Source organism: Oryza brachyantha, chromosome 7, assembly GCF_000231095.2.
Source record: "Oryza brachyantha chromosome 7, ObraRS2, whole genome shotgun sequence".
In the NCBI taxonomy this organism is placed as follows: domain Eukaryota; kingdom Viridiplantae; phylum Streptophyta; class Magnoliopsida; order Poales; family Poaceae; genus Oryza; species Oryza brachyantha.
In genome coordinates this window covers 18,407,870-18,428,708 of record NC_023169.2, presented here as the reverse complement: position 1 = coordinate 18,428,708, position 20,839 = coordinate 18,407,870, and the positions used below count along the sequence as shown (strand labels likewise).

General features: G+C 42.1%; 2 protein-coding genes across 2 annotated transcripts; both read right to left on the bottom strand.

The window, feature by feature from the left end:
* Nucleotides 1–13,796: 13,796 nt before the first annotated feature.
* Nucleotides 13,797–15,394, bottom strand: LOC102709011 (60S ribosomal protein L22-2). The gene is made up of 2 exons (XM_006658051.2): nt 15,078–15,394; nt 13,797–14,123 (listed from the first exon to the last, which is right to left on the bottom strand). The coding sequence occupies exons 1-2, from the start codon at nt 15,323–15,325 to the stop codon at nt 13,979–13,981; spliced, it is 393 nt and encodes a 130-aa protein (XP_006658114.1). The 5' UTR covers nt 15,326–15,394; the 3' UTR covers nt 13,797–13,978.
* Nucleotides 15,395–16,303: 909 nt separating this feature from the next.
* LOC102708728 (UDP-glucuronic acid decarboxylase 4-like) lies at nt 16,304–19,739 on the bottom strand. The gene is made up of 5 exons (XM_006658050.3): nt 18,922–19,739; nt 18,742–18,821; nt 18,419–18,502; nt 17,427–17,501; nt 16,304–17,000 (listed from the first exon to the last, which is right to left on the bottom strand). The coding sequence occupies exons 1-5, from the start codon at nt 19,694–19,696 to the stop codon at nt 16,689–16,691; spliced, it is 1,326 nt and encodes a 441-aa protein (XP_006658113.3). The 5' UTR covers nt 19,697–19,739; the 3' UTR covers nt 16,304–16,688.
* Nucleotides 19,740–20,839: the final 1,100 nt, after the last annotated feature.

The window sequence follows — 20,839 nt, the reverse complement described above, 5'->3', positions numbered from 1 at the left end:
GGTGTATAGGAGATAGAAACTTAAAATACAAGATAAATATTCCATCGTATATCTCTGAGGTTTAGATTGAAACTTAAGTACAAGATAAATATTCCATCGTATATCTCTGAGATTTTGTCTTTATCTATAGAATTTTTATTGGACTCTGTTATCTCTAACCGCATGTATCCATATCTCTAACGACTGCAACAAAAAACGCATTATCCCACACCCGCTCTGCCTTGTTGTCTACCTAGAGTCATCGCTTTCCCAGCAATCGCTTGCATCATCACTTGTAGTATATCTCCAAATATAGTATCGCGTAGTTACATAATTTGTAGGGTTTGTGAATTAATGGGCTTTGTTATACTATTGTTCATGTTAGTTCAGTTTATGTTATTTCGGTTAACTAGCGACTATAACGGAATTGACTGAATTCTTTCCATTAGTTCGAATTGGTGACCGAAAAAATTGATTTCGGTTTCAATTTTTCCGCCCACCGCTAATAATGGTAACGGATGTCTTTCGTTATATGGTGACCACCACTTATCATCCGATCCACTCAGCCTCGGATTCCTGAATACGCCGACATGAAACAGTTTCACAGTTCAATTCTATCAAAATTCCCGTGAAATTTCTTCATCATACCGAATAGGTCCTTCAGTGTTGCACAGCACAGCAGGTGTCGTTTTTGCTCCAGAGTCCAGAGGGAACAAGATATACACAGTTCTCCAGAGTGATACTAACGATACAAGCGGCATCACATCACAGCGGCTTAGAGGAGGCCAAAGCAACTGTGTGTCCAGATCGACTACTGTTGCATACCGTGTCCGATCGAGCTGGTGTGCTGGCGAGATGCCGCTGGGTTCAGTTCTCTGTCGTGCGTGCTGGACCTTGCTCTGCTGCCAGCGTGTCCGTCAGCTCGTGTACCAGCAGCCAGCAGTTGAGTGACAGTACTCCTGCCTGGTGTTTCATCTGCTTTTTCTACGCCCAAAAGAACCGGACGGCCCAACTTCGGCCTGCATATGAACGTATGGTCCACAGTATACAGCGACAGTACATTGAGCCTCAGAACACACCAAAGAATTTGTTGTGGACTTTGTGTGGGCCGATCTGAATATTTTTGGTCAGCCCAGACACAAATCTTTTGTCTTCGCATAAGGGCAAGCGCGAAAATTCAGACTTCAAATTGTAAACACAAAACGATCCCGAAACTGATTTCAAGTTTCTCGCTTCATGCATTTTTTTTAAAAAAAAATAAACACGTAGTATGCTATGTATGTTTGTGTTTAAACACAAGAAAGGTATAAAAAGGGTTCAACAAACTGACTGAGACCGCCGTGAAAAATTGATCTCAAGGTCGCTTTTGCACCCTCATCCCATACAAAAGAAACCCTGCTCGCACATCATCGGGTTCCAACTTCCAACATCACGTCGAATCGAGATCGATGTCAATACGAGAGCACCGTAATTCGTCCACAAATCGCAATAAATTGATTTGACGGTATTTGGTTTGGTTACCCCATGGCCTCGGAAAACTGGCCATAAATTTCCAGGTAATCGGATCAGATCAGATCAAATCAAATTTTGGCAGAAACTGCACTCCAACGCATGCACATATCATGAATATGAAGTAGACGAATATGGATAAGCGGCCAAGGTCTCGGGTCACCTTTTTGTTTTTAGGTTTAGATTACAGTCTAAAATTTAGATTTTTAATTTTTAATTTATAGTTGATTTTGAGAGTTTTTACTTAATTTTTTTTAAATTTGGCTTTTAAATCAATATATATATTATTTATAAATTATTTTTTGTTTGTAAATATATTGTTCGAATTTTTCGTATAAATGTTAAAGACGACGCTGCTCGGCGCTGTCCGTGTCCATGTCCGCGTCGCGATCCAGTAATCCACCCATCCATCGGCCGCGCGCGGTGTTTTTTCGCTCGCGTAGTTTGCGGTTGCGGTCGCCGTTGCGTCCCCGGGCGGGAGCTCCCGTCTCGCTCTCGGGTGTGTGTCCGTGTCCAATCCAGCGGTCAATCCGCACGTCGTGCGCTCGCGGGGGTCGGAGCGGAGGCCGGGCGATGGATCGCGAGGAGCTTTTGCGTACACGGATACGCAACCCATCCCAAGGCCATCTTTGCGTGTGTATCTCGCGGAATCGACGAGGATTTCAGCGCGGCCTGCCTAATCACGACGGCCCGCGCGCGACCCACCGGCATTTATGTACTGGTAGTAGTATCATTTTGAAGCTTGGCTCTGAATTCTATAAGTTTCTGACATACAGTACTGCAAGGCTATCAAAATAATTTCGATGTGGTAATTGAAATTTTGTAATATCAAAATAATAACTGTGTCGGTAGATTTTTGATATCAGACCGTTCGTCTTATTTTAAAAAATTATAATTCTTTTAAAAAAAAGTCACTCATCATATTTTATCATCTAATGATAATAAAATTATTAATCATAAAACTGGTTTTAATATGATGGATGGTTAAACTTTGAACAGAAATGCTGTAAAAATACTCTCTATGAGAGCGTGTAGAGGATACCAGTAGCATTGGGCATTCAGGTTACCCGAAAATTCCGGGTCGGGTTTTTCAGGAATTTTAAATTTTGGTATTCCAAAATCAATATCCAAAATTAGTGAAAAAATTCTAAGACCCGACATTTTGGTTACCCACTAGATCAGGTTCAGGTCTCGGGTTACCCGTTATAACCCGAACAATGCTCAACATATTGAAAACAAATATTCTATAGGTCTTTTTCACAGAAAAAATAGTAGTGATTCAGTGTCATTTTCCTAACAAAAAACACTAATATTTTTTCACCAGCATTTTAGTTATAAAGCCGCACATATTATCTTAAGTCACACATTAAACCGTTAAAGTTCATGGCCATAAAACACATTTAATCTTAGGTCACCAGCTCACACGTTGCCCATATTGGTAGTAGAGTTAAAGTTACTTTCTGTTGCGCCTATGTGTCTTTGATGTGGAGATTGAAGTACCAAAGCAAGAGATTGTTGCACTTATTTCGTGTATTCGAGTACCAGAGGCATATTCAGCTAAAGAATTTTCTCTTTTTTCCATTCATCATTATTCTATATTATTACCCGATTTACCCGAAACAAATTCGGGTTTTTAAACATAGAGCCCGCAAATACAGTTCAGGTATTGGGCTTCAGCTTTTTGATTCGGGGTCGGTTTTTTGGTTCGGGTGTCGGGTTTCAGGTTTTGCGCCCAACGCTAGATACCGGTGTTATTGGATCGTCCACCGCACTTTAACACAGTTTGGCGCATCTAAAGGTAGGGTTGGACAAGTTTAATTAACTTTAGTCGTTCCCTCTCCATCTAAAAATGAAACTCTTTTGAATATTTCCAAAGAAATTAAGGGGGAAAGGGTGAGGGTGATTGTTTGGTTTTTATCTAAAAAAAGTCAAATGATATATTTAAAACAAAAAATAATTTATAAATAAAACTTTTATATACATATTTTTATATCGCATAAAAATTAAGGCTGAAAAATAAACTTCAGCGAAGAAATCCCAAAACTAACTCTAATTTTAAAGTTGAAAAATCAAATTCTAGCTTATAAGCATAAGCGGAAGTGAAAAGATGTGATGTGAAATTAAATAAAGATGTTTGTGATTTTCTAAGATAAAAAATTTATGTAGAAAATTAAATAAGAAATAATTATAATTGATTTAGACGAGAGACCAAGTGACAAATTTTGAGATAAAAATTAAACGTTATACTAAAATAGAGTACTATGTTTTGGAAAGGGGTAAGTAGAATTGCCCACCAACCCTATGTATGGTCTTAATCCCACATATGTTCAAAGCATAGGTCGTGACAGATGGTGAGATGGCCATATTCAATGTGCAAATTGCCTGCAGTTTGCTTACGCCCCACAGATCGAAAACATCAACGAAACTGTGGCAGAAGAATCGATCGATGCAGTTGTCGTACGTGTTTGTACCGTTCACCCTATATATGCACCAGCATATTATCATGCGTTAAATACCTTATTAAAAATATTATTAGCCGGTAGAGTTAATAAAGTAATTTGATATATATATGTTCAAATTATTATTTTTCAAAAAATAGGAAGGAGTTAATGGTAGGGTCGCCATCACTGCTACTATTTCATTTTATTGTAGGAGATATGCCTTGTGTAGTTGTGTTAGGGACCTTGATGAGTGGACTGTCCCTAAAGAACGGACGTAGGACCTTTCCCTTTCTAAAATTAAGCATTTCACCATTCATGTTCCCATCTCAACTAATTATAATCATTCTTACTTGGTTTTTCATATACATTCTCTTCTCAATCAATTGTAATTTTTTAATACTCATGCCCACCAATATAAAGGTTTATACGTCAGTGAAATGAATACTAGGGTTCTCATTCCTTTGGGATTAATTAGGGACCTTTAACACATCATTCCAATAATATCAATGTCGGTGAAAATAAAAGTGATGCAAGGCTTAGAGAGTAGGGCATAAAATTGGGAGTCATACACATCACCTCCTTTAGTCCAAAAACACAGAAGTAGGGTATTACGTGCTCATGTGATTTGAACCTATATAAAATATTGTGTTTATTTTGTTTCAGAGGATTTAAAATTTACGCAAGCTCTGACCGAACCTTACAAGGGTAGGTTGTTCACTTCCTTGTTATAGGAGCGATGCCCTCTGACATTGTATTCTGGGAGGGAGAGAATAATATCTCTGTTCTAATATAAGCTTAATATAAGCGAATTTATAAGGATAAATTTGGATACCATGATGTGTAGATTCATTAAAAAAATTGATTTTTTTTACAAAGCTAAGTACTAGTATAGTATAAATAAAGCAAATACTCATACTGAAGCTAAGAGTGCGCCAAATGCAGATACATGCATGATGCAGGCTGGCAAACAGGGGCCTGTTGGCGGCCAATCTGACGGTGACCGCACACTTTCAGCAGTCTACGGCATGGTTTCAACGTGAGGGTTTACCCCGAGCCAGCATACGTCACATATAGTACCATCGATCTAGGGTTATCTTAGTTTTCACGTAAACCGCTTATAACTTTACCACTCCAGTTAAATTTATCGGAAATTTAAAATGTGGTTTGAATCTTTTTAGCTCGATCGATAGGAAAAAAACAAACAAACGATTTGTGTCGAGATGGTCTATAAAATGCACATTTCTCGTTGGTTTTGTAAGAGAGCAATTTTACAGTCCAATAAAAAGTTACGAAAAGTATCTTTAAGATGCCGGTACCTTAAGGTACCAAATCATTTTTCACCATTGGATTTAACTGAGTAGAATGTGCGTTATTAGATCTAACGATCAGAAACAATTTGGTACCGCGAGGTACCGGTACCTCGCGGTACTTTTTATTGTACTGTAAAATTGCTCTAATTATTTATGCCAATCTTCCTTTGGGCATCAATTGATTGTTCAGTGAACAGGACAATAATGTACAGTTCCTATCAAGCTAGAATGATACGGTTTCTTTTGCTTGCGTATACACTTTGCCACAAAGACTAGTTTTGCAAATTACAAATGATCGACAATTCCACATCGAATTTGCTGGTGGCGACATGCAAACCGACGATGCAACAGACAACGGGTGTCAACTGTGACATTGATTACTGTATTACGGTGCCATTTCCACTAGCAATTTGGCATGGCAACTGACCAGGCAACAGAGACCTAGCTCTGTGAATGACACGCTGCCTACGTATGCAAAGCAAGACAACTGCTTCCTGTCTTAAAATTTAAAAACTTCAAACAGTTAAAATTATCCTAAATATAACAGCTTAATTTTTATCTATCTAATATTGTTAACCAATCACTGCATTATTTTTTCCTATTTAGTTTCATCAGGCTTTTTAATACACGTGATCAGCTCTAAAACTAATCGTATTTTACTACACTATTCGTGTCATGCGCATGCGCGCGGCAGCAAGAAGTCTCCTCTCGCTGACGCATTAGTGGAACGACAAGGATGCAGCCAAGTAGAGAAGTAGAGGTAGCTTGACGATCGCCGGCCCCAGCTTCCATTTCCTTTTCTTCTACTAATATGATTCCATTCCCGACGAGGACGACGACCCTCGCCTCGCCTAGCTCCGGCGCCTCACATCACCTCACCTCAGCTCTCTTCCTCTTCCATGTCTCAATCTCTAGCTCGCTCCGACTCCGAGCAGATCATCCACTCCAACACTCCACTGCACAATCTCTGTCTCTCCGTGTCTTCTCTCTCTGGCCGGGGTGGGTATAAAAGGGGAGGATTCCTCTCCATCCTCTTTGCCATTTCTCATGGAGTTTTGGGGTGTGGAAACTCGATCAGAAGAGAGGAGGGAGAAAACATTCGTCGTAGCTGTTTCTCGAGCAGCAGCAGGATCAGTGAGAAGGACCGCGTTGGAGAAGCAGGGCACGTGCATGCATGTTCATCATCTTCTTCTTCCTCCTCCTCCTCCTCCTCTCCGACCTTGTGTCGTGGGTTGGAAGTTTAATTAGAACTGCACTGCACGTGGTCTCCTTCTCCATCCCGGTCTTTTTCTCACTTTGCCATATATCGAGCAGCCTCAGACGATGCATGAATTACCCGGCTCACCTGATGATGATATCCACAAGGTAATTAGAGTATGCAGTAATGCACTGGTAAGTTGAGTGCCTTTGATATGTCTCATCAGGAGAATGCATTTGCACTCGTGTTTTCTTCGCCGGGCCGGCTCAAGATGGCTGCTGATTATTGTTTTCTTTTTTCCTGCACTCATGCACGCTGAATTTTTGCCATTTGCTTCTTCGTCGACCTTTCGTCAGTTCACAGAAAAGACTGAGTTTTCTCCTGAATGCTTAAATTTTTTTTAAGTAATAATGTCTGCATATTTTAGAAGTGTCGTTTTCGTTCTTGCCGTTTCCCTCTGTTTACGTTGCTGTCTGTAGATGATGTCAAGCAAGAGACAGAAGAACGGCCGGACCGAGAATTGATCGAATTGAAGCATGCTGCCCCCTGATTATGTCAAACTCGTGTATTTATTCCTGCAGTTAGCTAGCCTACTCCAAATGTGATTGATTACCAGGGCATGACAATATGACGCACGCAAGAAGTTATCCATGAACCGGCCAAGGCCAAGCCGGCTGCCATTGGCCACTGATCGAGCTTCAGTGTGGTGCACTTCACACCACAGATTATTATTGTTACAGCAGAGGTTGAGGTTAGAATTTTTCTCGACAGCCAATTGATTACAGGTTGCTGCGTAAGACACAAGTACTCGGTGACGGTCATTTTCTGGCAGATTCGTGGGTGGCCTAGTGGGATTTGTTGTTGTAATTACTTTACATTTTTGCAGTGATGCATTTGGCCTGACTTTGTGTTTGCGTACCACGCAGACCGATCGATCTTCTGCGATATTAATAATCACAGCTTTTTCTCGCGTAATTTCATTCGGGTTGCTCATTTCAACGGTTGCATTGGCTTTGCTGTTGCTGGTGGAAAGAGATGCGGATCCAACATTGCATGGAGGCGAGCTCACGGAGCACCAAACATTGTAGATCTACCGTAGCGCAGATGTGGCCTTGTATATTTATTATTTATGATCATCCGAACATTTTTTTACCACACATGTGAATGTTCACTTCTCATATGTTCACTTGTTTCTTTCATGATATCAGAATAAGAATTCGTATAAATGCTAATGAATAACGCGTATATAAATTATATGCATTCATCGATGATTCTACGAAAGACTAAATTCTTACGGTATGAATGGAGAGATTAGTTATCAAAAATTAAAAAAACAACTAACAAAACAAATTAATATGAGATATATTAATCCACAAAAATACAAGATCAAATTCTAAAAAATACAAATTAAACTGAAACTAGAATACACACATTCATAGGTATTTTTGTTATTTGTGTTATAATTTATTTAAGTCGAATTTAAACTTATACGTTTGTGAAACCAGTATCTTAATTATATTAATCTATCTGACCAAGTTTTTCGAAATTTTGATAAATATTTGATGATATGCAACTATATGCTAAAAACACTTCCCCATTGCCTGCCATGTAAATTCAACGTATGTTAATTTATTGCCTTACGCATGCATTGTCCGAAGATGTTTGTGAAAGAAAAGAAAATCAAGAATATGCAAAAGGCTTGCACATCATTTTATTGATAGAAGAAAATACTTGCAGTGGTACCGAGTGCCTAGTCCATATCGAATGAGCTGCGGGGAAAATTTTCATATTAAGCACGTGTAGAACTAGTAACACCTGGTATATATGGTGGTGCAGACAGAGGTGCATGGCTCGATCGACATACCAATCTTTTGTGCTTACATGCTTTCGATAAAATTTTCGTAAAAAGGAATGAAATGTGTTGCTGATCTCCGTCTATTTCAGCAAGTGTTATATGGTTCTTGTTTGTGTGTGCTGTGTTTATTAGCGTGTGCGTGCGTGGATTTTCTTACAATAAAGAGAAAAAAAAAGAGAAAACCACTTTCTGTATTTAAATGAGATGAGTGCAATATATCCATTAGCTTTTAACTAGTACCTCTGTCTGAAAATAAGATTATTTTTTCTCTATTCCTAAAATAAGTTCATTTTTAAACAATTATTGTATTGAAGTTTGTGAAAGTATAAATAAATGCGTTGAAATTAGATAAATTGAAGAGTATTTGCTTTGGAAACTGATAAAATGGAGGCTATTATACGTGTGGTTTGGTTTATTGTCATAATTTATCTCATCATGCCACAACTCAAGTTAACATATTTGACTGAGTTAGACGTCTGATTGGTTCATGACACACTTATGGCAATATTTTTTTATCTTTATAAGAGTCTCGTATATTATTATATTATTGACTCATAAAAGCATGGTTATTTTGTACTATTCAAGCTAAGTGTTGCTTCGATCTGGTTGAACACAAGTTAGCAAAAAAGATATAACAATCTTAGGTAATTTGAGTATGTCATCTAAACAACGCCTAGTCTTATTTATTTTTTATTGGCATATGTGGAATGAGTAAAAGAATGAAATTATTTTGGGAAAGAGGTATAATTTTATCATCAGTGGATTTTGTTAACACCTTCCAGTCACCAAACATAGTTTTGTGCAAAGACATTTTTAACCGGTTGGTTTATACTCCTTTTGTTCCAAAATATAAGTACTTTTAAAATTTAAATATTATATCAAACTATAATTATTTTTGACACTATTTATAGTTAGTTATCTCATCGATCACATTTTTATTTATTTATTTCATGTTATTCCCATGTACTCTCTCATTCTCGTTCATTCCTCATTTATTAAAGAAACACTCCCTTCTCAACCTTAGTCACAGCTAAATAACCTAGAAATTATTATATTTTTGAACAAATACAGTAGATCATTAGTACTGACGGATCTAGCTTAAGATGCAGTGGGCTCATTGATTTCTTCAGACTCCGGCCCCTACCCCCGCCCCCAATTCTTCTCTCTCACTTCTTCCCTGTTGGGAGGAAGAAGGAAACAACGCAGCCTAAAATATTGGCAGTGTCAAAATTTGTCTAAGGTTTTCCAGTAACCGAAAATTTGCAGGTACTTCTTCGTAAATTCTAATGCATTTGTATTTATTTTTTATTTTTGAAATTTCAATATACTTAGGTTGTGTTCTTTTGTTAAATAAAGATGGAAGATTACCCAATTTTTATGATATAAATATTGAAATTAACTACTATACAAAGTCAAAAATCTGCTATAAAAAATGAGATGACAACTTCTATCTAGAAATTTTTTACAAAAGTTACACAGTTTAGTTATTTAGAAGCATGCGTAATCTAGTCAAAATAACACAGCCTTATTGGTCTAATGATCCAAGTCTTGTGGAAAAAATTGAAGATAAAAAAATTGGGAGTAAATCATTTGATCCAGCACGAACCTAAACGTCCTTGATCTAGCTAGGTATAGCTACGACATGCAAGCAAGATCGAGCGTACTGTCGTTTTGCGGGGGCAAAGCATCGAGAAACAGGACGCGTACGTCCATGGATGGGGTACCCTTTTCCCCCCATTGGGAGTACAAACATACTACGTCGTCGTTCCCGGTAGCCCATGGAGCAGAAGAAAAGCAAGAGCAAGGTGACACGCAAAGGCAGGGCAGGGCAGGGCAGGGAATCGATCGATGGATGGAGAGCGAGCGTACACCGATCTCCACGCGTGTCTCCCGGGGGCCGGAGGGATTCGCGGGCGCGATCTGACAGGATTTACAGTCGCCGTTGCCTGCCCTGCTGCTGCTCACCAAATTTTTACCTGCAGATCGATCGATATGATAGTAGTACTTGCTGTGATCACCTACGCACGCGAAGTCACATGCACGGGAGCCACTCGGAATTCAGTAACGTACTCGTCCCCATTTCCATCTGCGATGGAATGCTGAAGTACTAGTACTGGTTTGGAGCCCGGGAGGATTGATTGGGTGAAGCGACGGTGGTGAGGGGTGGATGTATGCGTGGACGTTGGGGCCGGAATTGAAGTGCGTCAACCCCAACCTGACACGGAGGAGTGCTGGACGTCCGTCTGCGTCGAGTCTGTCGGTCTAGTACTACTCCAGCTACTACTACTACTACTAGGAGTTGGGACTTGGTTTGGGACTCGTTGCTTGCTTGCGGCGATGCACGTCGTACCGTACTGGCGGACGGACGCAACGCAAGCCCGCTGTCAGTGGACGTCACCGGCCGGCCGGACTGGACACACGCCGTTTCCGTGCCTGCTCTGCTCGCTCGTACAGCGCCTTGTGCGATGATGCAAGCGCACCGCGTACGTGACGGCGCGAGGGAGGCGGCACCCGCAACCACTCGGCCGGCGGCGGCGGGTGAGCTCGGTGGGCTCGCTGTTTCCTTCCGTGGCGCCACGGCGTGTGCACCACCATTGCGTGAGGCCGGCCCGCGCCGGCCGGGCCTCTCATCGATCGATCGATCAACCGTTTACCAGGCCGCGGGTCGCTCGTGGAAATAGCTTGATTGGGTCCTCTTCGGCGGCCTCAAGATTGTAGGCCCACGGAAAGCTCAAAGGAATAAGTCTACATATAACATGTGGGATACTTAACCCCCAAACTATCAAACCATGTATAATACCCCATAATCTTTGTAATACAGTTTAATTAACCCCCCAAGGTGGTTTTGGATGGTGCTATTGCCACATGGCTGCTAACATGGACATGCTGACTTGGATATATTGGACTACAGTATGTGGCTAACATGTAAGTGAGAGCAAGGGATGACAAATGGGACCAGAGTGTAAGTGGGATTGACATACTTCTTTAAAAGACAACAAAGAGTCTTCCTCTCGTCCCCTCCTCCAAACCTTTTTTTCTCTCCCCAGTTCTTCTTCCTCTCGCTCCCGCGAACCAGGACGTGGTGTGGTGATGATCGCGAGAGGATCCGACTGACTGTGTAGCTTTACGGGGTTGAGGTGAGTGTCTGCAATTACTTAGTTGTAATTTCCCCCTTCTTTGATGGTCACAGTGATAGATTAAATTTTTGTAGTCAATGGGTTTTAGGTTAGGGTTTTGGTAGGCAGTAGAATGGACCATCCATCCGGTCTTGCTTGTATTAGTTAGAAAAGGTAGCCGAGTTTGGTCAATTTCATGCTCAAAAACTACCTATGGCTTAAAAGTGGAAAGGGGATTGGATAGGGTTCGTAATTTTATTGGTCAAGAACCATTGTAATGATTTTACTGGTTGATCCAACATAGTAAGCATGTCCATGTCAGCGGCCACGTGACAATACCACCCTCCAAAACCACCTTGGGGGTTAATTAAACTGTATTACAGAGATTATGTAGTATTATACATGGTTTGATAGTTTGGGGGGTTAAGTAGCCCACATGCATAGTTTGGGGGTTATGTAGACTTATTTCAAGCTCAAATGGTGTCTTCATGACATAATCGTGGGAGAAAGCTGGCAGTTTTCTCGATATGCTTTCCCCTGTAGGATGAAAATGGTAGTAAAACTTCCTCTTTCATTTTCATTACCATATTACTTCATTTGTTTTATATTGTAATGTTTTGGCTATGACTAGAATGCTATAAAGTTTTACATCGTAAAAGAAGAGAGTATTTTTTTCTTAACAAACAAAATCAGAACAATAACATTAGGGATTAGAATAGTATTAGTACTATCGGAATATTAAAAGTGGAACTATCTGAAAGGAAACATACCAACAACGTCTTAGATCAAGAGCATGCACTTTCGGTTACGAAAGGTTCCATATTTCAACCTAGCGATACCTGATCCGGACTCGCCCCCTCCCGGTATGGCGCCATCCAAAGCCGAAAATTCACGCTGAAAAGAACATCAATATGCATTCGACAATGAATGATTATGTAACATTTCTATTATGGCATCTATGCATTATCATGTATATCACTGTATAATGCCACTATATTATGATCACATGATATAACAATACCTTACCGATACATTAGTGTAATAAATAATAACTACTGTCACAATAAAACTTATGTCAAGATCTAAATCTTTTATTTATACAACCCTGCTGAGCGTGGTTAGCATTATTTCACCACATGACAGTGCTATATGGCTATATTATACGGAGTGACGTGGTCAAAAAATTCATAGCTAGAAATAAGTTTTAGTATAATTTAATTTTGAAATTAAAAAATAAAAAGCTAAAAGAAATAACTTAAAGAAGTCCATGTCTCGAAAGAGTAATTCAACCGGTGGAACCACAGTGAACAACGCCTCGTGAAGCCATATAAGCAGCCTTTGAAAAGCGAAACACTGCCGCGTTCGATTTTTTTATTTTTTTAAACATTTTAATAAATAATTTTATTAAAGAACTTTCGAGAAAAATATTTTTACTGTATGAATTTTTTGGTCACGTCAACAATATTGGCGTGATAAAATAACTTATCATGTAATTGTCGATGGCGTAAAAAATTGCTCGGTGATTTAGTGAAAAAATTACTTGCTGAAAATGTTTATTTAATAAAATTTTTTTTGCCGTGTTCCTACTTGATATCTGGCAAAACTGAAGTAATTTTGGGGTGGCAACTGTAGGATTTTTGGGGTGGCAAGTGGAGGATGAAGCGCTTGTGCCTCTGCCAGCAAGTACGGGGTTGTTTAGTTTACAAAAATTTTTTAAAAAATATCACATCAAATTTTTGAATACATATTTAAAGTATTAAACGTAGTCTAATAACAAAACAAATTTCAGGTTCTGCCTGAAAACCGCGAGATCTTTTGAGTCGTCATTAGCACGTGTTGGTTGCTGTAGCACTTATAGCTAATCATACACTAATTAGTCTTAAAAAAATTTGTCTCACGATTTCTTATATAATACAATTAATTTTTTAATTCATCTATGTTTTAGATGTCCAAAGATTCGTTGGGAACTCGATTTCTTCCATAACTATGCAATTAGTTTTTTGATTCATCTATGTTTTAGATGTCCAAAAATTCGATATAATATTCTTAGAGAAACTTTTTAGGAACTAAACAATGCCTACGTTTCAAAATCTCCCGTCACTGATCCACAACTTCAGAACGTGGCTTATTCAGGTAAGACTTGCAGAATCCACACCTTTTTTACCTTTCACGTTAAAACCTACCCAATTTACCAGTTTAGATATCACCCAAACACGCTCGCAAAGAACTCCTATCCGTCAGCAGCATCATAATCTTTCACCTGAGTCCAGATCACCTGTAGGCAGGCAGCTGGATATCATACGAGTTCCACACAGTTATTGCAATGCAGCAAATACTAAACAAACCGATTCATGCAAAACACAATGCCAAGTCATCATACTGCTTTTCTAGGCTCACAAGTCTAGACATGCAGCAGGTTTCATGAAGCTGAGGCGAACAAATATAAGGATTCTTCAAATTAACCATCCAATTTGACCACAGCATAGCATAACATGGATTGAACAACTAGAGGTACTCAGATCAAGTATCAAAATTCAACAAGTCCAAAACTAAGATATATGTGGAATGCTCTAATCTTCCTCCTCGCCCTCGTTCTCAGCAATGTTGAAGTACCGGAGCTCATAGACATTGCGGTCCTTGTTAGCCGCAATAACACGCAGCCAGTCCCGAACATTGTGCTTCTTCAAGTATTTCTTGGTCAAATACTTCAGATACCTAAAAGTATGGAAAATGCAATGATCAGACTAAAGTAAAACACAACAAAAGTCGCAGACAGTATGTGCATTCAGTGATCAAAATAATAAACTAGACATAACTGACTACTCAAACAAATGTTCACCTGAAATCAGATAAAGGAAGAAAAATTACATGCTACTTATTTTCAAATGCTAGAGCTAAAAGGTTTGACATTCTAAATACTAATCGTAACATATGAAAACCATGCTGCCTAGCTAATTCAACTGCGACAATTGAAAAATAGACCACCCTTGATTTTTTTAGGAGAAACATAGGAAGTTGGGAAGATTCCAATCCTATAAGAAAATTTTCTGAAATTCCAATGGATTCCTACCAAGACCTTTGAAACAAATTATTTAACCTATCATTTCCATTGAAATTCCTATGGAATGGAAAATTGTATATAGATTTTGGAGGAAAATAAGTACAATGATTGTACCTAATGTTTCTCATGTTTTCTTCTTTCTATGATTCTTAATTCATGCGTTTGTGTTTTTCTATGTTTCAAAGGGTGGGAACCATCTACCGATATAGCATAAAATTGCTCACTTAGGATTGAAACAACTGTAGTTTGTCCGCCTGATAAGGTTCAATTATAGCACAGTATAGTTTGCGATGGTTTGCCATGACAAGTGATGATCTTTCTGTATCACATAATTAGTTATACACAAGGAAGCATTATCAGGGTAATGATTAGTGTTAGTTGACAAGATAGCATGTAGTAAAGCAACTAAATGCGAAAATTGTAACCGCTCAAAAACTAGAGAAGATACAATTTAAAGTTCAATAGCATATAAAAAAATGGCAGCAATATACCAGCAGGAAATAATCTTAACACTCCCATGAATGAATAGAAACTAAAATGACAAGATCTGTAGAATGAACATCACGAGAGCCTAAAGCTGGAGGAGAGGAACTTCGAGCGCGCAATACCTCTTGGAGAAAGCTCCGTCGGATGTGACGGTGACCTTGGTCTTGTCGCGCGCGACGGTGACGGAGTCGCCGAGGTTACCTGCCTTGCCGCCGGCGACCTTGATGCGCTCCTGCAGGAACTTCTCCAGCGAAGCGATCTCCATGATCTTGTCCTCCACGGGCTTGGTGCAGTCGATCACGAAAGAGACCGACCCCTTCTTCTTGCCGCCCGCGCCGCCCTTCGCCGCCACCGCCACGCCGCGCGCCATCTCGCCCTCCGGTTGCTTGCGCTGCTGGTCTCCGGGTGGGTGGCGGCGCAGTCGCGGCTAGGGTTTACCAGGAGAGTGGAGTAGTGCACGCGCGCGCTATATATAGGCCTAGTGGGCTGCCATTCTCCTGCCACGAGTTCGCGGGCTCTGCTATTGGGCCGTAGAGATCCGCTTGGGCTCTCTTCGTATAAAAAGAGGGGAAATGGGCTTACAGCAGCCCAACAAGTAGATCTCAATAATTCGGCCCAATTGTGCTTGGGTTTTGGCCCATTCTGATTAAAATGACCGGCGAAATAACCTCGCTTTTATTTAGGCACTCGATATACTCTGGGAAACTTTTTCATAGCTCATTTTAACTGCTGGCGACAACATTAAAATTTATGCACTGAAACGCAGATTAAAGACTCAATGATGCAAAAAAAAAGAGAGAAACAATGCATATTTCAACCAAGGTACAAGTGTACTGCACTCTGCAGTATCCAAACTACATTGTGCCAACAGAAAAAACGGCCTCACATTCCTTCTTCAGTCAAAAAGAGAAGAGCTCTATTCACAGTATTCAGTGTCACACTATCATCTAATCTCTATATGTTGTATCAAGAAGTGATAAGAGAGTGTTGTTTACAGTGTAATAATCACTAAAACTGGCTGTCAGAAACAATATTAATGCAAGGGAGAGCTGCAACCGTTGATGAACTGATAACGCGAATGACGTCTCGTTTGTCCGTGTGAATCCCGGATGGTGAACCGTCAGTTTCAGAGCAAGAGTGACATGCAGGTCACATCTCTATTCTGAAACTTGGTGAGCTTTGAGCACGAGTGCACGACAAACAAATCAAGGACCATGCCACTCTTACTTTGGTGCAGTTCTAAAGAACACCTCATCGCCATCAGCATTACTCTGGGCAGCTTTCGCGTGTGTCAGTGTAACACGGTCATTCCAGAGTTAATCATCGTGGTCGCAAACACAGAACAAAGTAATACAGTCACCTCGATCGATTGACATTACCATGTAACGAGAACAGAAAGAATAACTTACAGCTATCATCCCGAGAAAGAGAGCAAAACATTAATTGGACATGTGTAAAAACGCAAACGCAAGAAAGAACATGGCGATCTCGTGCTGCATCCAGGCATCCAGTTACCACTCCATCAACGACCTATAATCTGTATCATGCTTGCTTAATCTTAGCCAAAAATCTACACCTACAAACATGATCTTGCTCGTCGGTTCGGCTCCGACTCGATCCATCCATTCTTGCGGCCATGGATCAGTGCTTCTGCTGCTGTGCTAAGCTGGTATGGTGGTGGTAGAGAGTATCGATCTTTCAACTCGTGTGAAGAAGAACGCCGGTAGGATGGATCAGTTGTCGCCGGCGGCGGCGTCGGGCTTGCGGTCGCCGAAGATGCGGTCGCGGAAGTCCTGGACCATGAGCGGGAGGCCCTTGTGCAGCGGGATCTTGGGCTCCCACCCGAGCAGCTCCTTGGCGCGGCTGATGTCCGGCTTCCGCTTGTGCGGGTCGTCGGCGGTGTTCGGCCGGAACTCGATCTTGGCGTTGGGGTCGATGGTGTCCTGCACCACCTTCGCCAGCTCCAGCATGGTGAACTCCCCGGGGTTCCCCAGGTTGAACGGCCCCACGTGCTCCCCTTCCATCAGCTTCATCAACCCCTCCACCTGCATGCGTCCACGAATAATTCATCTCTAGGTTCATTTCTGGGTGGTCCAAACAATGCAGCAATCACTAGCTAGGAGGAGAAGAGAGATTGGCTGCCGGTTGCGTGCCGTTGGGAGCACGGACGATGGCAATGTCTGCATGTACTCCAACTCGCACGACAGGATGTACGTGTTCTTGCAGTTGCAGGCAGCTGCCTACTCCCTCGCAAGCACTAATAATAATAGTACTTATTGCCCAACATGTTATGCATGATGTAATGGATAGCTAGCTCATTGTCGCGATTAAGCAATCAATTGTGTTGAAATCTAGGACGAATTATTCAGCTAACTAACCATGTATGCAATTGCAAGCATATGCGCATGTGCTCCATTGACAGTGTGTGAAATATGTATTGACCTGTGGTGTGCCTGAAAGGGACTGCTTACCAGATCGGAGACGTACTGGAAGCTCCTCGTCTGCTTGCCGTCGCCGTACACCGTCAAGGGCTCCTTCCTCAGTGCCTGCGACCATTACCAACAAACAAGGTATAAACTTCACACTTCACAACCATTGAGTAATTGTTCAGTCATGAGTCACTAATTCGTGTCAATTCCTAGTTGATCACCCATACATGCGTGTCAGTGTCAACGACTACAGGTGAGTGCGCGAGGGAGTAGTATCTTCGTGTCAGGCTCTCAGAGTTAAAAGACGAGTTGGAACATGATCTCCACTTGCTAATTTTGCTCTAGTTTCTACGGATGCACTATGGTCGTGCAGCCACTCACATCTGCGGTACAAGTCCCTAGGTCTTTCCTGACTTGGGGGATGAATTAACAAGGCACCACTTGGGCCACTCTTGCTCTTCTCTGTCCCCTACCAAGCCCCTAAAAATAGGATTTTTTTTATCATTCTTAAGAAATACCTTGAGATATAAAAAAAATTTAGTGTAAAATTCTAAGTACCGTAAGTAACTTAATGCACTAAATTTTAACACTAAAAAATATGATATCTCGAGATAATTTTTCAAGGATATTAAAAAAATTCCCCCAAAAATACACCATGTTTCAAACTGTTTATATCCTCTGCTACTATAATAATGTTATAATAGTGCTCTTATAGTCAGTGATATATGAATGCTAGAAGATTGAGATCCATGGGAATGAACAACCAAGTAAATTCTCGCATTCTGAGAACTACTCTAAAATTTCCATAAATTTCACCAAAATGAATATATAGGCCCTAAACAGTTTCAAAATGTTGATATATAATCACTCGGTTTTGCACCTTGATCATGAGCACGGTGAGTCCATTTTCAAGACTTGTGTTTTGAGGCAAACTATGTGTCTAGCATGGATCTAGATCTAGAAACGCTTGAATAGTGGAGTATTATATTAGTAGAAACCGAACAGCAGGTAGAGAGAGAGAGGCAATTTCTTACCTGGGCGACAAAGTTGCTGACGACCCGGCCATCGTCGATGCACATGCGAGGGCCGTAGGTGTTGAAGATCCGAGCAATCCTCACCTGCATACAGGCGAAAGAATTTTTCTTTAATCCCTAGCTGATTAATTACTTGCTCTAATTGGATTAATTAGTTTAAAGCTAACTTGAAGGATGCTCGTGGCTAGAGCTAGACTTTAGCTTGCCATTATATTAATACAGGTCATAATTACTATAGTAGTAGTAATTAATTGTTTTTCACTTTGGTTTCCAGTAAAGTTGAGGTTGAGAAAGTAATGATTAAAGGGGGCAGGAGCACCAACCTCGAGGTTGGCGCTACGGTGGTAGTCCATGGTCAGTGTCTCCGCCGTCCTCTTCCCCTCGTCGTAGCAGCTTCGCACTCCTGATACATCCATGGATCATTGAGAGAGGAAATGGAAATGTGCAGTTTGGTATCAATGGCGCGCAAGACGACGACGGCAGTTGGAGGTGTGTATACGTACCGATGGGGTTGACGTTACCCCAGTAGGTCTCGACCTGAGGGTGCTGGAGAGGGTCGCCGTAGACCTCGCTGGTGCTGGTGAGGAGGAAGCGGGCGCCGACGCGCTTGGCGAGGCCGAGCATGTTGAGGGTGCCGACGACGTTGGTCTTGATGGTCTTGACGGGGTTGTGCTTGTAGTGCACGGGCGACGCCGGGCAGGCGAGGTGGTAGATGTGGTCCACCTCCAGCAGGATCGGCTCCACGACGTCGTGCCGGATCATCTCGAACCTCGGGTTGCCGGCGTGGTGCAGCACGTTCTCCTTCCTCCCCGTGAACAGGTTGTCCACCACGATCACGCTGTCGCCGCGCGCCAGCAGCCGGTCCACCAGGTGGCTCCCCACGAACCCGGCTCCCCCGGTCACCACCACGCGGAGCCCCTTCCGCTTCAGCCCCAGCGGCACGCGCGCCCCCGGCAGCCGGCTGCCGCCCTGCTCCGCCTCGTACGCCATCCGCGCAGCCAGCCCCGTCGCCGCCAGCCGCGCCACGCCCGACGCCGACGCCGACGCGGCACCCATCACCTCGTGGCCTCCGGACCCCGACGACGGCGCCGCCAGGAGGAACACCACCGACGCGATGGCCATGCCGACGAGCGCGAACACCAGCCGCTGCTCGGCCAGCAGGTACCGCAGCGGACCGACCCTCCTGTGCGGCGGCTTGTGCGTCCGCTGCTCCCCCGACGGCGCCGGTGCATGCGCGTCGTGGCCGCGGTAGATCAGCTCGGAGGAGGAGCCCGCCATGGATGGAGAACGAGAAGAGAGGCCTCGTCGATCCTCGAGTGGAGCCGCTCGCGGATGCGGCATGGATCGAGCGCGTGTGCGTATTTGAGGAGGTCGCGGGAGTGGGGGGAGTCGATCAGTTGAGGGTGGGCGACGCGTGGGCCGTGCGATCGGATCGGCGCGCTGCGGAGGGGCCGCCACGTGGCGCCGTGATTGGCGCCATTTCGCCTGACGGCTCGACCCTCGATGTGGGTAAATTTTCCCAACCTGCCACGCATCCACGGCGGTTTCAGATCTCTAAAACACTGCTAATATAGCGACCGATAATTAGATTTGATTCTCATGTATTAGTCACTAAAACCATATAAATAGTGTTATAGTACTGAAAAAATCTCAAAGCCACCGCCATTTTCTTCCTTTCCGCTTGACTCTCATTGCCACTATGGATTAGATTACCCGCTGGACTACATGTGCGCAAGTTTATAATGCATACGTTTATAGCCCCGTGGTGTTCACAGATGTATTTAGCATATTTTTTTCTTAAAAAATTTAAATTTGATTTAATTTTTATAACTTGGCTGACAAACTAAGCGGTTTTTTGTTATCGATCCAGTCCGAAAAGCCCCCATTTTACCGGTTATCTTTTTTTTTCTTAAAATATGTCGCTGATTCGGCGTGGAATTGCAGGTGGTGATTGCGTCGTGTTGCCCACCATTCGCCAACCACGCTTCTCTAATCTTAGAACTTCCTAACGTTTCATATGACATATGGTGTGCTCTCTTTACATGTGAAATTATTGATGTTCAGTTGGTCCATTAGAGATTTCAGACATATATTCTTTACCCTGTCATCTTTCGTCGAACCTGCTTAATCTTCACCATTTGCAAAAGGACAGAAAAAAAAACAAGTCAATACGCTTGGAACCGCACAACTGTCAGCTGCCAAGTGCCAATACATCTGCTGTCAGTATCCAAGAAAAATATTACGAATACACTCTCAGCAACGACTTGGTAGAGTAGTTCGCTGAATATTACACGATCATTGCGGTCTTGCAGGCTCGGAGAAAAAGGGAAAATATAGTAAAGGTAAATGCATAAAACAACCAGTTCATAGCTTTAATCTCCAATGAACTGTAGTCCAGTCGCTACTGAGAAAATGGAGACA

What these genes read in the sequence shown, in the direction of transcription:
- LOC102709011 (XM_006658051.2), bottom strand. Translation starts at nt 15,325, where the DNA reads ATGGCGCGCGGCGTGGCGGTGGCGGCGAAGGGCGGCGCGGGCGGCAAG. An exon ending in GACGGAGCTTTCTCCAAGAG is followed by an intron (nt 14,124 to 15,077) that starts GTATTGCGCGCT and finishes CCATACTTTTAG; the next exon opens with GTATCTGAAGTATTTGACCA.
- LOC102708728 (XM_006658050.3), bottom strand. Translation starts at nt 19,696, where the DNA reads ATGGCGGGCTCCTCCTCCGAGCTGATCTACCGCGGCCACGACGCGCAT. An exon ending in GGGTAACGTCAACCCCATCG is followed by an intron (nt 18,822 to 18,921) that starts GTACGTATACAC and finishes TGGATGTATCAG; the next exon opens with GAGTGCGAAGCTGCTACGAC. An exon ending in ACCGTAGCGCCAACCTCGAG is followed by an intron (nt 18,503 to 18,741) that starts GTTGGTGCTCCT and finishes GCCTGTATGCAG; the next exon opens with GTGAGGATTGCTCGGATCTT.